The sequence below is a fragment of the Azolla caroliniana genome, unplaced genomic scaffold (genome assembly GCF_043228905.1).
Source record: "Azolla caroliniana isolate FFs.n. ecotype wild unplaced genomic scaffold, voAzoCaro1.0.p SCAF_11, whole genome shotgun sequence".
NCBI classification, from domain to species: domain Eukaryota; kingdom Viridiplantae; phylum Streptophyta; class Polypodiopsida; order Salviniales; family Salviniaceae; genus Azolla; species Azolla caroliniana.
In genome coordinates, this window is record NW_028230446.1 from 715,818 (window position 1) to 732,487 (window position 16,670).

Sequence of the window (16,670 nt, forward strand, 5' to 3'; positions counted from 1 at the left end):
GAACAAGTAATTTTAAGTGGAATACTTGCATTGAGTAATTGGCACCACACGGTCTCATTCGTGTGCTATGTGTTACACTTTCATTCTCAATGAAATATTGGAAAATAGATATCCACAATTGTGAGTGTAAACATATGTCATGCAATAACAAAAATCAACAATCCATAATATACGTAGATATGTCCAATATTATATCTCTTGCTTAGGGGTTGCCACATGGTTCCACACACTCCATGCAATTCCCATCTCATCTCTCTTTCTCTACAAAAAATATCAAAGAGGTCACACAATGGAAAGCAAAGTCCTTTGTTCATAATTGCGACGACTACAATATTATGGGTTCAATAATACATTGATACAAGGCATATATGACATGGACAAGATTGTAGCTTCTAATGCAATAATTTAGCTATACATTATTACAACTTGTTAGTTGTGTGACGTGTCTTGATGGGGTTATGCCTCTTAAGTTAAAATCATTTGTCGAAGAATACGTAATTGTTGTATATTGGTTGAAAAATAGAGCTTTTTAAACTAGGGATCCTTGTCATCCTAGACATTCCAAATCCCTCCTAGTATACAAGATGAGGTAAGATTTCTTTCAATTAATGTGCAATCCAAACACCAAGCCAAATTGGTCTCACACATGCATCCCCTTCTCACCAAGTCCTTTCGGGTACATTTGATAACCAAGGAACAATACAGAGAAGATTAGCATGACCCCTTCACAAGGATGACACGCACAAATCGAGAAAGGGTCCAAAATTTTATGAATACCCCTTTTTAGGAAGGAGACACGTCAAGAACACATGTATACTCTAGTCCCATAGGTCAAATTTGGCCTCTTTATGGACGATAAAAATTCTAATTCTAATTCATGTGAGGCTTGCAAGAAAATGAAAGAATCATCACCAAACATTGAGCTACCAATTCTTCCTCAAATGCCTAAGACACCAAAATATCAACCTACGAACGAGTACACAATAGAATATATAAGAATTCATCGGTTCTTATGTTACAATGCTACAACCCTAGTCCAGAAAGCGCACCAAAGGGGGAGGTGGTGTGCCTTCGTAAGAAACATTCCCGCAACTCACATCTCAATCCATCTTTGCGTGTTATCCATTGGACACACGGAGAAGCAAGACAAAAGACTCTTTCCTAGATTTCTAAACCGGTTTTGAGGCTAATTTTATCAAACAATCAAACAATGGGTTACAACCTATTATTTACAAGCATTGATAGAAACATCTAATGGATTAGTAACAATAGCAAACAATAGTTAGCTATGTGGGCATCCTTGATAAACAGATCTGACGAAAGAAATATCTTATGTAACTCCAGCATTAAGCATTATGTACTTAGGGCACGTAATCTTGCCGTAAACAAAATGTATTAATCACCTAGGGAGTTTTTTTGTCAAATAGAATTGCAATATCAGGAATATCAAAGGTGAATAATAGATGTAATGTAGATTTTTTTGAACAAATAATCTATTGCAAATAAAGGAAAATGAGCATGAAAATATCTGTCTTATATACCATTGCATTGCAATGATGAAGACCAATCTTCAGTGTTGTACTAGGACAGCTCTGTAAAATCATTTAAAGAGAGCAATCGAGGGATCAAAAGCTAATATAGTGCATCTCAATTGATGCTCATCATAGATCATCAGTTTCCAGCAAACATAGAACTGGCATTTTCCTTGTGGGTTTACTAATGGAGACAGCTCTTTAAAATCATCTAAAGGGAGATCTATCAGGTGATCAAAAGCTAATTTAGTGCATCTCAATTGATGCTCATCATAAATCAACAGTTTCAAGCAAAAATAAATTTAAAATCATCTAAAGAGAGATCTATTGAGGGATCAAAAGCTAATTTAGTGCATCTCAATTGATGCTCATCATAAATCATCAGTTTCCAGCAAACATAAATTTGGCATTTCCCTTGGGGGTTTACTGCGTTGACTAAACTGAAGATTACCCTGACTTCATGGGAGACAAATTAGCAATGCAAGTGAGAGCATGTGAGAAAGAAATCCAATTAATCAAAAACTTGTATAGGAGCATTACATGTTTACTCAATAAATAATCATGGTTAATGCAACCATGCTTTATATGTTTGAAATGTCACGACTTTTCAAAAAAGCTATTTTCCACAAAATATTTCGCTCTTTGGGGAGAGTGAAATGAGGTTTGAAACAATCTGAATGTTGTAGGAAAGAAAACTGCCTATTATTAAAGGGAGACTGACTATTTTAGGGGAAGCATGAAACTGTGTCTAGAGGAAGCCATTAATTTGTTGGATCATGTGCCACCATCCAAATCTTCCATCACATCTACCTCGGTTCTAACTGTCATCTTGTGAACATAGCCTGCAAAAGAACCAACAATATAAAAATGTAAAACCCATGTGTAGTTCTTAGTGAGACATTAAATTTTATGCAAGTAAATCAATAATAGATGACTCAATGAATGGTTCCTAAAGGGTTAGCTGGAGGAGAGAAATAGTGGCATGCCATATTAATAAAGGTTGAGCCCATGACATTTGTTCCTGTGCAAAGTCGCAAAAGCAAAGACACTTGGATTCATAGACATTCCTAGAAAATAAAATAAGTCAAAGGAGACCATAGCTTTCACCATATGGAAACATATACACATACAAGAGATGCAATTTGCAGGCAATAGTCATCATTAAATGCAGTTCACAGAAAATTGCTGAAAAGCTGATGTTTAGATCTCACTCACATTCAAAACACTAATGGCAACTGATCTCAAGACCTATTAAGGAACATAGAGCCTTAAATCTTGTTATACAATGAACTGAATGACAAGCATTGGTGCATCGAGATCAACACACAAATCAAGCATTGATACATGCCCCTCTTACTATACATGAATTTGTACCTAGGAAATATATACGCAAGTTGTTTTTATGGCTCTTCCTTGCTCGCATTGTCTTTCCAAACCAAGATCAGCTTAATGAAAAATTATGTAGTCCTATTTATGACATGGTTTACAGCTTCAGATTTGGCTAGGTTTAGAACAAAAATGCAGTAACATGGCAAAGCCACTTGCACAATCAATTGTCAGAGACTCGTGACTTACCTAAACCCATACAAGGAATACATTTACATATAACTTCCCGGCCTTTCTTCGGATAATAGCTTACTTCACCGGTCCCATGACATCGTGTGCATTTCCCTGTCCATTGATATAAAACATCTTTGCAATCCTGTTTGTATCACATAATCAGAATAAGTTTAATCAGAATGAGCTTCTCAAATAAGATGCATTTCCATGTATGTACGAGAGAAGAAGAGATTTTGCGTTTAGGGATTAATCGGAATAATTTTCATGAAGGTACAAACAATCTGATCAAATAAGAAAGGGTTTAGGTTTAGGGTTAAAGGTTTTAAAGACACAAATTCAAATACATACGATTTGTGCAAAGAATTTAAAAATGAATCAAGATTTAGGTTCGAGCAATACATCAACATCGACATGTACATACAATTTGTGGAAAGCAGAAGTAGAGAAAAAAACAATTTGGATTTAATGAGCCTTGACCTCTTTCTCTGTGTCGCAGTTCATCAAGTTCTCCACATCTTGATGGTTAGGAGTAGAACCAGGGTAGGCCATGGGTAGGGGAAGGGGCTCATGTCTGTTGAGGGAGCTCTCGTTGTCTTTAAACCATCGATTCGTCCTCTTCTTCTTCTTACTGCTATTGTTATTATCTTCATCAACATTTCTGTTGGCATAAACACGCCACTCGTTGGGGCGAGAGGAGCTCTGTGATCCCTCGAATGAAGGGTTAGAGCTCTGTGGCCATAGCTGATCTGGATTGATGGGCAAAACGAAAACACTTCGAACGACGAATCTGACCGATGGCAGCGATGGCCGTCTCGGTTTCTGATGGGGTAACCCTATTCCAAACCCGATTCCTAACCCTAACCCTAATTCAAACTTCCCATGAAGCATGTTATGACAGCATGAAAGAATCCTTGAGAGGTAGTTTGAAGAGGAGGGGGGGGGATCTGGAATATTCTCAATGGGAATCTTTTGAAGGGATCTCTGGTTTCACATTGCGGGGGCCAAGCCAAACTGGAAATGTCCGACTCGAGATGTCCATAAGGCCTAGGGAATTTGGAGCCACTTACTGGCACACTCTTATATATATGCAAAGTCGGTCTTGTGCTAGAGCGGATATTATGCACTATTGAGATATCGGAGATGGGCACGAGTCAACATGGCTCTCTTATAGAGGGGTGTTCCATGTGCTAGTAGTAAATTGCCCTGAGGTCTCACCGTGAGACACTTGAGAAGTTATGTGCATACTTGCCATGCCATGGCCACAAAAGTTGTGTTTGTCCAATGCCATTCGAGGTCGAGGGACCGGGCAGGACGCTAACATTTTATCATGCGCTCTATGTTAGGGATTGTATTTGTAGCTTCCATCAATGTATGCAGAGGCTCTTACGTTACTTGTTGTCTCATTTAGGCTTGTCCTCAAAATGTGAGGCCTTCATTCTTTTCTTTATTTTTCCAAAGTGTATTTTTGCATTTTGACTTCAACAAAAATTTAATGTGGAAAAACTATCGAGAGATACTCTTAACCACAACGGTATATCAACTTCATGAAATGACAGGTTGATAGTTAAATGTTTATTATCCTTTCAATGCATGAGAAAGAAATGCTTTGTAGGAAGGAGAACATAGTTGGTCATTTTTTATGTGTGTCACAATTGAGGATTAGCATACATAGGATCATAAACAAGACAAACTTGGTCGTAATATTGTGAGAGAACGATCTTCATCAACTAGTGTTCAATGCATGAGAAAGAAATGCTTTGTAGGAAGGAGAACATAGTTGGTCATTTTTTATGTGTGTCACAATTGAGGATTCACATACATAGGATCATAAACAAGACAAACTTGGTCGTAATATTGTGAGAGAACGATCTTCATCAACTAGTGTTGTGTGCTTAACGAATATGGGAACTCTAATTAAGTTAGCACTACCAATAATAGATTTAACCAAACGCCAGTTTAAGATCAAGAGTCCATATTGATGGAGGAACAACTTTTAGAGGATTCAATGGTGCATAGTTTGGGGTTGATCTCCCATCTCATGGTAGTTGCATTACATTAATCTCTACATTCAATTTATGAGGGCCAAATCAAGTTCATGCTGGTTCAATAGACAAGCCCTATAGTAACATCTCATTAAATGTACATATACTTGCTCATCTTTCAAGATTTTACATTCTATTAATGGCAAACTTAATCCATTATCATATATTATATGCAGACTCAAATTACTTTTCATAGACTAATGAAAACCCAATGATTCTCATGTTTTTACAAAAGCTTCACTATCTATTTTTGAGATTTGTGCAATCGTACTAGGATATTTAACCAGATTACTTTAACTATTGAAAGCATCTCTTGTTTCTAAGTGTCTGTGAATTGTTGCCAAGTTTTCAAGTCATGGCAGCAAGCTATTTCTTTAATTTAAAGCTCACTAGTGAACTTTGAACTTGCCCCTAACACCCGCATCATGAAATGTGTAGCATAATTACTTTCCAAAAAGGCAATTCATGCAAATTTGAAAGAAAATGGCGATATATGGTTAGATTGTTGAGAAGAAAAGGAGCAAAATATAATGTAAGATTTATGGCAACAAATAGGAGATCCAAGCAATTCATGAGAGAGATTGGGAAAAGAATATTGAGAAAAAAGGGGAATCAATGTTTGAGCATGATGTGTGGTGTGGTTAGGAATGTTTACAAGAAAAGGAGTAACATATAATTCGAGAATATGTTGGAGTTATATAAATAGATTATTGCAACCATGTTCTTGAAGTTGGTGGGAGTCTTTTGTGAGTGTCAATCACATGCAAGACTTTCTAAAATCACAATTTAGTTCTATCACCAACCTTACAGGTCATTCATGTAAGGCAAACAAAGATGCCTTTTGTATTATATTTAACAACGCATTCACAATAGTTCATGTACCACCATAATTGTTTAGAGACATTGTGAATATCTAACAAGTAATGCACTCCTTTGTTGTCACCATTTTGAAAAAGTTGAGTTAGAAAGTGTTGTTTATGCACACCATCCATTGACTACGCATTAGATCTTTGATCTTGCATCCTCAATGTTTTGATGACTTGCGAAATATGTGGGGACGAGACCTCCCAATTAGGAAGACCTCTATTGTGAATGACTACCGACTTTCTTCACTTCAGCAACTGAGTGTGTCTCTAATTCTGACAGACTATCAAACCGATATATCATGTCAACGCAAAACACGTTTACGCATATAGAATATTATATGCCATGTAAAAACAGAATGGAATGTAGGTACCCGGATTACCTTGAAACAGCTCTATCCAAGTGTGCATCTAAGGCAGCAATGACACCTGGCATTTGCTCCAAGAGCTGAGAAAACAAAAGCTAGACTATCATTGCCAAGGCTCAAAAAAACATGGAATATTTAAAATGACAGATTAAGATTGTGAAAAGGTGAAGGAACATATATCTAGACAGATTTTAAATTCATTTGAGAGATCAAGCAAACTCCACTGGTGTGCACATATAGAGTTCCATTCAGCTTCCAGGATCCTTGCATCAAAATCTACTTGTTCCATAAGTAGGTCACACCAACTCTATTAGCATGGAGCATTGATTTGAGAGACCGAATCTATGTCACATGGAATTTACAAGACATTTCACTCAGAGTGACACAGTGAATTGTAGTACATTCCATCACAACGATTACTCGGATAATTTAGTGCTAGTCATCAGTGCAAAAGAACACTGTTAAGGCAGATTAGGTACCACCCCAGAAATTAACAAGAACCTGTTTGAGGTTGTATCCTCGAAAAGATAAAAGATCCCATGTTGACATTGATAAATGGCATTTTTACAAATCTGCACATGGTTTGATATCTTGGCATGACTTAGTATGGATATGTCAGGCTCTGACTCGTATAAAGGACATGCATCAGACCAAACTTTGGATATGAAAATATAATCAGAGATCAGCGGTGTTGTAACGAAGAGATTATAATTGTCAAAGCTCAAACTCCATAACCTTGGGCATAATCATCTTAGGAGAGAACTTATTTTTACAGCACAGTACATTGCGTAATTAATTCTTTTTAACCACCTCTTGGAAGCTCATATCATTCTTTGCTCTATCCTAAACCTCCACTCATGTTTCTTTGGGTAGTTAGTATGGTCATGTCTCATAGATCGCAATCAGTCTCCCGTGGACGTTAAAAATATATTTATCTCTTCAAAAGATTCCATTGTGAATGAGGCCTTCTTGCAACACCAATGTCTCATGACATGTGCAACATGTGGAGGCTCACGCTTCTCACGTTATACTAAGTGTAACTACATAACCATAATCTTCATTGAACAGAGAAATCGTACACATCAATACATGTTAGAGCTCATCCCATTGTCTGCCATCTGAACCATTGGTTCTAGGAGACTTAGCTCACACTCACTACAATGTGGTGGTCGATAGGATTTGGCAACAGCTCGGCTGAAGCCTAAACCGAACCGTTAAACCGTTTTTAAACGGTTTGGCAGTTTGGTTTTATCGGTTTAGGCTTGAGCTTCGTTAACCAGTTTGAGCTCAGTTTGGGATTTCTCAAGCCAAACCAAACCGGTTAAGGCTTAAACGGCTTGGTTAAACCAGCTACCTTTAATCGGTTTAGGAATCGATTCGGTTCAACTTTGGAAACTCCCAAACTGGTTAAGCCAAAACTGAACCATTGCCAATTCCTAGTAGTCGATAATGCACACTTTGTCCTAAACAAGTTCAGGAGTCTGAGCATCACACTTTGATACAATCTTCTGCCTTTGATCACATTCTACTATGCTTTCACACATTTTTGACCAAACCCAATCTTTGCATGAATTTCTCTCACAGTCACATTGTGCAATCCCAATTGCAACATTCATTAGCAAAGTTCTTGAACATGGAAATTCACTACTCACTCTCACGTGAAAATGTTATACTGGTCTCATAGGTCATATTTGACTTCTGAAGACAATAATAAATTCTCTCTCACTCTCTTTAGAGACCTTTATCTTAGATGGGCACATATTGGAGATCTTCTGAAGGCAAAAGTTTTGGTCTGTCTAAGCTCCTTAGTTAAAAGGAATATCTTGTAACCTTAAGCAATTTTACTGATCTAGTTATCTATATTTTATTTATTTTAGTTTGTTTCTAGGATGAGACAACATTTTTGTCATCTCTCGTTCAGTCTCATAGACCATTTTTGGCATCTTGGAAGATGTTAATAAACCTTTCTCTCTGTAGATATGCAATGGGGAATCTATGCATGTATGAATCCATATCAAAAGAGGCGTTGTCACCCAATGGGGTGTCAAAGGATGTGGCTAGCAGAATTGAAATAAAACAAGGTTGCTCACTATCATCCACTCTCTTCAGTTTGTATATAGATGAGGGGTCACATTACATAGAGAGATTTGGCGGCTCTAGAGCATGCCTAGCAAGTATAGCCATACAAATATTATTCCCCGGAAGGACTATAAAGACATCTAAATGCCTTAAAAGTATTTCATACAAACAAAGGTTTGTCAGTAGACAGATAAAACTATAGCGATACCATGCAAGCATGGGTAACAAGATCAGAACCAGAATTCTTCTTGGGAGAGGAAAGATGGCGTCGGCATGATCCTCTACACATAACTACGAGTAACATTCAAAGGGCTTTAGTTCTTACAAGAGGCTGCTTGAGCTCAACTCTCTCGTGGATTTGCAGCCCTTCGTGCTCTTGAAAGACAATGTGCACATTTGCAGTTCCAAAAGCCATCAACTACATTGTGGCTATCTTATACACTTGTCATACCAACTCATCTCTATGGAGTACAAATAGTCTTAACAAGTAACAGTCGGCAACGGTTCGGTTTGAACCGAACAAAACCGTGAAACCAAGGCTTAACGGTTTAATTGGTTCAGTTCGGTTCGGTTTCAACACGTAGAACCTGAGTTTAAACAGTTTAATGGTTTTTTATTTTTTTTCAATTTTTAGTTTTCTTTAATTTTAAAAAAAAATCTTTTATTTTAAAAAAATAATTTAAATGATCTTTTCATTTTCAAGCCTTATTCTCACATTTTAGGAAAATCTTTAAAATTTTAAATAATGAAATATTTTAAATTTTAAAATTTGAATTTTGATCTAAGTTGAAAAACCGAAATTGAACCACAAAACTGCGGTTTTAACGGTTTGAATTTTTTTAAAAGGTTCAGTTTAACGGTTCGTAGTTGGTTCGGTTCGGTTCAAGTTTCAAAATTTTTAAACAGTTCAGTTTTGACACTCTCAAACCGAACCGAAACGTTGCCGATTGTTATTAACAAGGCAAATAACTAGAAAGATTTAGAGAGACCTTTAGGCTCAATGATTGCCTACATGATGAGGAAAGCATTGGTGCCCCATGATATGATCCAAGCAAACATGGGAACTGCTCCATTAAGCATTGAGGCATTATTCTGATCAGTGACCAATATCCAACGGCTTTGGGAGCTTCTTAAATGAAGGTACACAAGGTTGGCAATTATGTCGTCAAAATAACTTGTTGAATATGGAGATATTCATTGTTGGTATGCTGAAACCCAGCAATGATTTGAGTCACATGGCATAAACATTAATGCACTACCCCCACTCCAATATAGCTTGGATTGTCACCATCTAAACATGACCAAAATGGAAAAGAATTGCGTGATGCGAACTGATATTATCAAGTTGGATAACAAAACAATATGGATCAACCCCACGAGATCTCTTGGTAGGAAGATGGCTCACTATACAACACTTTTTACACACATCGGAGGATGGATTCATCATCAGGCCCCCTTATATGGACATACATCTATCCTGTGCATTGCGCAGTGTGATAGGGCACTTGTGAACTTCTTTCCATGAGTTAGAGATTAAGGTACACAAATATGCACAAATACCTCTAGAAAAAAGCTTTTTCCAATTGTGTCATCAAAGAGTGGAATTTGAAGAACACTATGTTTGTCATTCTGCTGTTTTTATGAAATAAGGGGGAGATACCAATTCTTCAGCCCATTGTGCAAGGTAATGGAATATGAGGTCCAACGGCATTTGCGGTGTTTCTTGCTAGAACTCAAGAGACACAGGGAGAAGTTGACAGACAACAACACAGCCACACAAGCTCATCAACAAAGAACAATCATAGCTTTCTTTAGCCCCATCACTCCAACTCATGTTACAAATCAATCAAGGGCTACATAAATTGGATCCCAACAGGGATAAGGAGAACAAATAGATCAGGCAATAGCAATTTTCCATGCACGTAGACCTCAGCCTCGTGTACCATGATCTCACCAGCCTTGTCATCTACAAATAAAGGCCATTTATCACCCATCATAGGTGCTTCCCTTGCTTTGGAGACCTCCATTCTGAATCGACCTATGCGAGACATCTTTCGAAGACAAAAAGTGCAATGTATCTGACTTGAGAACCTTACATGTATAGATGACAAGATTCTTTTGTCATGTCTTAATTATATTTCTAATTGCGTTTTTATTTAGTTACATTTGTTTTGGTTTGTTGTTCTCAAAGATGAGACAACAATTTTAGATGTAATCTCTTGTTTGGTCTTACAGGCCATTTTGACCTCTTAAAATACATTTATATATATATATATAGTTATGTTTGTTTTGGTTTGCTGTTCTCAAAGATGAGACAACAATTTTAGATGTAATATCCTGTTTGGTCTTACAGGCCATTTTGACGTCTTAAAATAAATTTATATTATTTTTATATTTGTTTGTTTGTTTGTTTGTTTAGTTATGTTTGTTTTGGTTTGCTGTTCTCAAAGATGAGACAACAAATTCAGCTGTAATCTCTTGTTTGGTCTTACAGGCCATTATGACCTCTTAAAATACATTTACTATAAGTTATAACTATATATACCTTTCTCTTAAAAATCAACAGTCTCATCCCAAAAGGGACCGAGGCATTATTCAGATTAGTGACCAGTATGCAATGGGTTTGGGAGCTTCTAAGCAAAGTTATTCAAGACTGGTACTTGTGTCCTCAACATGACTTGCCGAAAATGGAGAAAATAATGGTTGGTTTGATGACCCTCATTCTAATCAAGCTTGAATTATCCATACCTAAACATGACTAGAGTGGAAAAGAATAGATTGATCTGCCCCACAACATCTCTAGGTAAGAAAATGGCCCACAGTAAGACTCAAGATTTATTATCAAACCTTGTATGGATACAAGTCTATCTTGTGAATTCCATAGTGTAATAGGGCAGCTAAGGAACTCTTCGCATAAGTTAGAAATTAAGATATAAAGAAATACACGCAAACCTATGGAGGAACATATCTGACAATTGTGCCACTGGGTAGTGGAATCAGAGGAGCATTATGTCAGCCAGTGTGCTGTTTTTTTATGAAATAAGGAGATACCACTGCATCTCCAAACAAAGCTTTGGCCCATGCACTTTAATGGAATATGAAGAGCAATGGTGCTTTGGGCTGTTTTTGCTAGAACTCAACACAGAGAGAAGTGACTAAGGACAACAATACGACCACTCCAGCTCATTAACAGAGAACTATTTTATTCATAGGTAATGAAGTGGTTCAACAACAATGGCCTCAGTATGAAGAAATTGCCACCCTTCTGATATTGTATTCCTTTCCAAAATGATGAAAGGGACAAGGTATTGCAATAAGATCTATGGTAGCTCTTTACCCAAAAGATTTGGATCACACCAAGGGAGCTTCTTTCCCCAAAGATGACATACTACAAAGATCATTTCATGACCTTTTCAAAGGATGGCTTCAAATGTGGACTGAGGTCTACATGCCACATAGTGCTCCCAAAGCAATAGGCAACACGGAGTTTCCTCCCACAAACTAGAGATCAAAGCAAGCCGCCTAGGCACTCTGCATATCTAGACCTGAAAGATTTTGTAAATTATGTGACGGAGAGATCAAAAGCGATGAACATTTTGTGAGTAGTCCAGCTTACTAGCACATCAGCGAGAAGTATGGCAACCTCTACGCCACCATTCGACAAATGATGGAGAGCACTTCGGACAAATCTGGTTTGAGCTCCAAAAGCATAGGGAAGCAAGCCTTATAATAGCATGCCGGACGCAATGACAATCACACATCGCTGATTGCTTCGCTAGCTCCACACCTCCACTAACAATGGAACCTGCGAGTACCACGATAGAAGCACATGGGCCATACCATCACCCGATCATTGTTCGTCATGTCTATTGGGCATGAGGACACCCAGCACTTGTTGAACTTCCTCATAACCTCATTCAACCACAACCACCAACCTCAAGGATGATGTTCATTGACCACTACTCAACACATACATATTAGTGATATACTTCACACTCAAAAACCACATGCATTAAGATCATGATCATGTAGCTTTTCATAACCTAGAGTTTCTAATTTTGATTCAGTACGGATAACATGAATTCACCCACATTTGTAAACGCGGACAAATTGTAACCTTCAGTAGAAATTTGTGCAGTAGGATATCCTGCTTAAATCTAAGCCCACTTGATTCAGTACGGATAACATGAATTCACCCACATTTGTAAACGCGGACAAATTGTAACCTTCAGTACGGATAACATGAATTCACCCACATTTGTAAACGCGGACAAATTGTAACCTTCAATAGAAATTTGTGCAGTAGGATATCCTGCTTAAATCTAATTTTGATTCAGTACGGATAACATGAATTCACCCACATTTGTAAACACGGACAAATTGTAACCTTCAGTAGAAATTTGTGCAGTAGGATATCCTGCTTAAATCTAAGCCCACTTGAGGAAATTTTACCATCCAATTGCGTTCCTTGCATTAAAATTGAACTGCTTATCATTTTAAGAGTGTGCGAAGAATATTGGACAGTGGGTATTATACGAATGTTTATGGGTTCAATATGTTAGGGCTGATATTTAGTTAACAATGCTAATGTAGGATAACTTCAAGGCCATTTCTGCCCATCTTAAATACTGCCCATTAAGATCACTTGCCACTTGAATTGAGCAAGCTGCACAACAACATCCAACAATTCAGTCAATGACGTAAATCTCAGCTGGTCTTCTGCCCACTAAGGCCAGTTCCCAATTCACTCATTGTGCAAGCCTCACATGGGACAGATGTTTCAATCATCACACCCCTTCTAAAATGGAAATTATTTTTGTTCCATTTATCCTCTAAGCTCATACAAGGACTTTGATTTCAACTTGAATATGACTGTGATCAAAATAATTGCCCTGCTAATAATGAATTGCAATTATTTTCAGAAATCAGTTCCCAACTTATCTACGGACAGATGGTGAATCATTAAATCATGACATGAACAGAAAGCACCAACTCTGAATGTGGCAAATACCCACTCCATTCTTTCTTAATCTCTCCATTCAGAAAAATCTACCATAAACACAAGCAGTTCATAGGCTGGATGTCAACTCAGACGATGAACAGCGGGTAAACCTTGCTTCTAACTTCTATCCAGTCTGTCTGCCCCCACCATCATCAGTCACCAGCCGATTTCCTCGAGTTTCTATATGTTCAACATCTTCCCACATATTGACTGCAGCATACATGCTTGACATTAGAACATATCCAGAAGCATTGTCGGGATATAATATGCAAGCTCTGTCAAAGCATTCCCTAGCAAAATTTAAATTGTTATAGCTTTTACAGCTCGTAAGCAACGACCTCCAAACAGCAATGTCTGGGCAAACTGGCATGGTACAAAGTAAAGCTTCTGCCTCTTGAAGCAAGCCTGCGCGACCAAATAAATCGATCATACAACTGAAATGTTCCATATTTGGCACAACTCCATGAACCTCCCTCATCGTTTGGAAATAATGGTGCCCATCCACGAGGAGGCCAGCGTGACCACAAGCAGTCAAGATACTAGTAAATGCAGCATCACCAGGTCGCAATCCACACTGTTGCATGTCTTTGAGGCATTCCCAAGCCAATGAAGAGCTCCCATGAGATGCATAACCTGACACCTTTGTCCCCCATGTAATGACATCAGGGTTCTGCAACTCCTTTGAAGTACGGAAAGCCTCAGATAGGCTTCCACATCTTATGTACATGTCTGCAAGCACAGTCCCAACTGCAACATCAGACTCCAGCCCACTTTTGATAATCTGAGAATGAGCAAATCTACCTTGTTCTATCGCCCGTAAGCTGCCGCATGCTTTTGTCACAGAAAGATAGATAGCTCGATTTGGTTTCAAATCTGTTTGCTCCAATTTTTCAAAAAACGTAAGTGCAGCAATAGCATCCTCTTGCATCACGTAGCCTAGAATCATTGCACCCCAAGATACGATGTCAGGCTTAGGAATATCATCAAAAACTTTGCGTGCTTCTCTTGTACCCCCACATTTCACATACATGTCCACAAGGGCACCCTCAATCACTGGATCGGATGCTGCATGGCTTCTCAAGAACTCGTCATGTATATAGAAGCTTTCATGGATGTCACCTATGCTGCTACATGCTTTCATCAGGGAGGAGAATGTGAGGGTGTTGGGAGCAATGCCCACTTGCCTCATGTTCTGGAAAAAGTTCAATGCCAGCCAACCATGTCCATACTCTGCGTATCCTGAAATCATGACGCTCCATGTGACCACATCCTTACATGGTATGCTATTAAAGACATTCTCGGCATCTTTCACATCCGAGCATTTACAATATGCAGCTAATATTGTGTTCCAAACACTCAAATCAAATTCAAATCCATGTTCGAAAATCTCCCCATGCACATACCTTATGTGATCAATGCCAGTGCAAGCTTTTAAGATGGACAAAAAAGTGACCTTATCTGGCATGATCCCAGCACACTTCATATCGTTGTACAATGACAGAGCTAGTCCATTCTCACCAAACGTGGTAAATGCAGAGATCATAGAGTTGCACGTGTACGCAGTAGGGTTTTGAACATGTAAAAATACATCATAAGCTTCTTGCAATGCCCCACATGTGGCAAACAAGCGGATGAGGTTATCGTTGAGAAAGGTGATTGACCCAAGGTGTGTCCCCATAATTAGCTGGTGGATGCGTCTCGCAGAAACACGGTCCTTCTTCTTCAGGCAACCTTTGATAAGGCAGTATATAATGTCACTAGAAACGGCATGCATGAGCCCTTCCTGTTTTGTCTCTTCCACAGCCCGAATGACTTCACATAGCTTCCCACCTTGCCTGGCCAGGGTAGCCATGGCCAAAAGGCGGTGGTATCGATGCTGCTGCTGTTGCTTCGGGACATCCATCATTCATCAGCAGTTATCATCAGTATTGTCATTGTGAGATCCGGAAAAGGATCGAATGGCATGGGTCAAATTTAGGCCATGGGAAGGGAAAGTTGAGAGAGATGTCCTCACTTATTTTTACCCACTTCCACTTTGTTGAATTAAAGGCCCCTGGCAGTGTACATATAATACATTTGTGTGGACAAGCACAAACCACCCGCGAGTGTAATCAACAAAAAGAGTGTTACATTTAATACTGTAGATGGGTTAGAAGTTACAGGAACCTAAGAGACAGTTCTAGGGTTAGCTCCTCATGTAGCCACTGAATTATATCTAACCTCACTTAGGAGCACTTGAGCTACGGATCCCTTTGTATCATTCCCTCTATTGTAGTCAGGCTTCAGCACTCTTTACTATACTATAAATCTGTTTTTCCATTGTTTCCCTGTGTTGAATAATTGTCTCCATATTCTCTATTTTCAGCCATTCATTGACATGATATCAGCACTACAGAGATTCCATGCTTGTTAATCAAGGAGATCTTTGGAGGAGGAAATTTATCAGAGGCAGTGGCTATTAGACAAGGCCTTGAAGAGCGCTAACGCGGTGCAGATGGTTTCCTCGGTTGTGTTCATAGTGGGAATCTTGGCGAGTGTGGCCACATCCATTAGCGATGTTGGAGAGGAAGCTCGACGGGACAAACTACATGTGGAAGTTCATATTGTGGATTATCATGAGCTAAGTCTATAGCAATGACATTATCAATATTTTCTTCAACTTCATCAAGAAAGCAAACAGCTATGGCAATGACAGTAGGGAAGAAAGAGTACTCTAATAAACAACGAAACAAAGAAAAGGCATTAACCATGAAGCTCATGTTCAAAAAATTAATGTGTAAACTCTGATTTATGAAACTTGGAAATAATAGGAGATGAAAAAATAATAAAAAATGAAGAGATTAAGAGAAAGGAGAAAGTAAATGATTGAGAAGGAAAATAGATATCAGTAATGGAGCAAAAGATTCCATGGTCTTCTTATTCCTCTTCACCAACAGCTATGGTTGTGGAAAAGAGAGACGCCTCCAAAAAAGAGGACTTCTCACTCTCTACCATTTTCTCAAGCTTTCTGTTATTACTTTTTCAGCCATTCTCTCACGTTTCCGGTTTTAAAACATTGACAAAAATGACTCTTGACCTTCTGCGACTAAATAACCACAAGTTCATAGAAACCCAGTTCGTTCTATGCTCTTGTTATAGTTCAGACGACAAAGGATGCTCTTCATAAGAGCAGGCCATGAGGGAATACACCTCACAATCACACTGAAAAGGTAGATTCAGGTTTA

The 16,670-nt window shown here is 38.4% G+C and overlaps 2 protein-coding genes and 1 non-coding gene across 5 annotated transcripts; 1 reads left to right on the plus strand and 2 right to left on the minus strand.

The window, feature by feature from the left end:
- The first annotated feature begins 666 nt into the window (after positions 1-666).
- LOC147857514 (U6 spliceosomal RNA) lies at positions 667-769 on the plus strand. The gene has a single exon (XR_015530553.1). It is a non-coding gene; the product is annotated as a U6 spliceosomal RNA (small nuclear RNA).
- Positions 770-2,027: 1,258 nt separating this feature from the next.
- SCO2 (protein disulfide isomerase) lies at positions 2,028-4,015 on the minus strand. 2 transcript variants are annotated; one of them, XM_087326671.1, is made up of 3 exons: positions 3,570-4,015; positions 3,108-3,234; positions 2,028-2,374 (listed from the first exon to the last, which is right to left on the minus strand). In XM_087326671.1, exons 1-3 carry the CDS (start codon positions 3,978-3,980, stop codon positions 2,307-2,309), a joined length of 606 nt encoding a protein of 201 aa, XP_087182797.1. In that variant the 5' UTR covers positions 3,981-4,015; the 3' UTR covers positions 2,028-2,306. The 2 variants fall into 2 exon arrangements, with proteins under 2 accessions (XP_087182797.1, XP_087182796.1); XM_087326670.1 differs by lacking the exon at positions 2,028-2,374 and adding an exon at positions 2,388-2,553.
- Positions 4,016-6,226: 2,211 nt separating this feature from the next.
- On the minus strand, positions 6,227-16,202 carry LOC147857516 (putative pentatricopeptide repeat-containing protein At3g15130). 2 transcript variants are annotated; one of them, XM_087326791.1, is made up of 4 exons: positions 14,248-16,202; positions 13,557-14,175; positions 6,381-6,445; positions 6,227-6,281 (listed from the first exon to the last, which is right to left on the minus strand). In XM_087326791.1, exons 1-2 carry the CDS (start codon positions 15,350-15,352, stop codon positions 13,571-13,573), a joined length of 1,710 nt encoding a protein of 569 aa, XP_087182917.1. In that variant the 5' UTR covers positions 15,353-16,202; the 3' UTR covers positions 6,227-6,281; positions 6,381-6,445; positions 13,557-13,570. The 2 variants fall into 2 exon arrangements, with proteins under 2 accessions (XP_087182917.1, XP_087182916.1); XM_087326790.1 differs by having other exon boundaries at positions 13,557-16,202.
- Between the last annotated feature and the right edge of the window lie 468 nt (positions 16,203-16,670).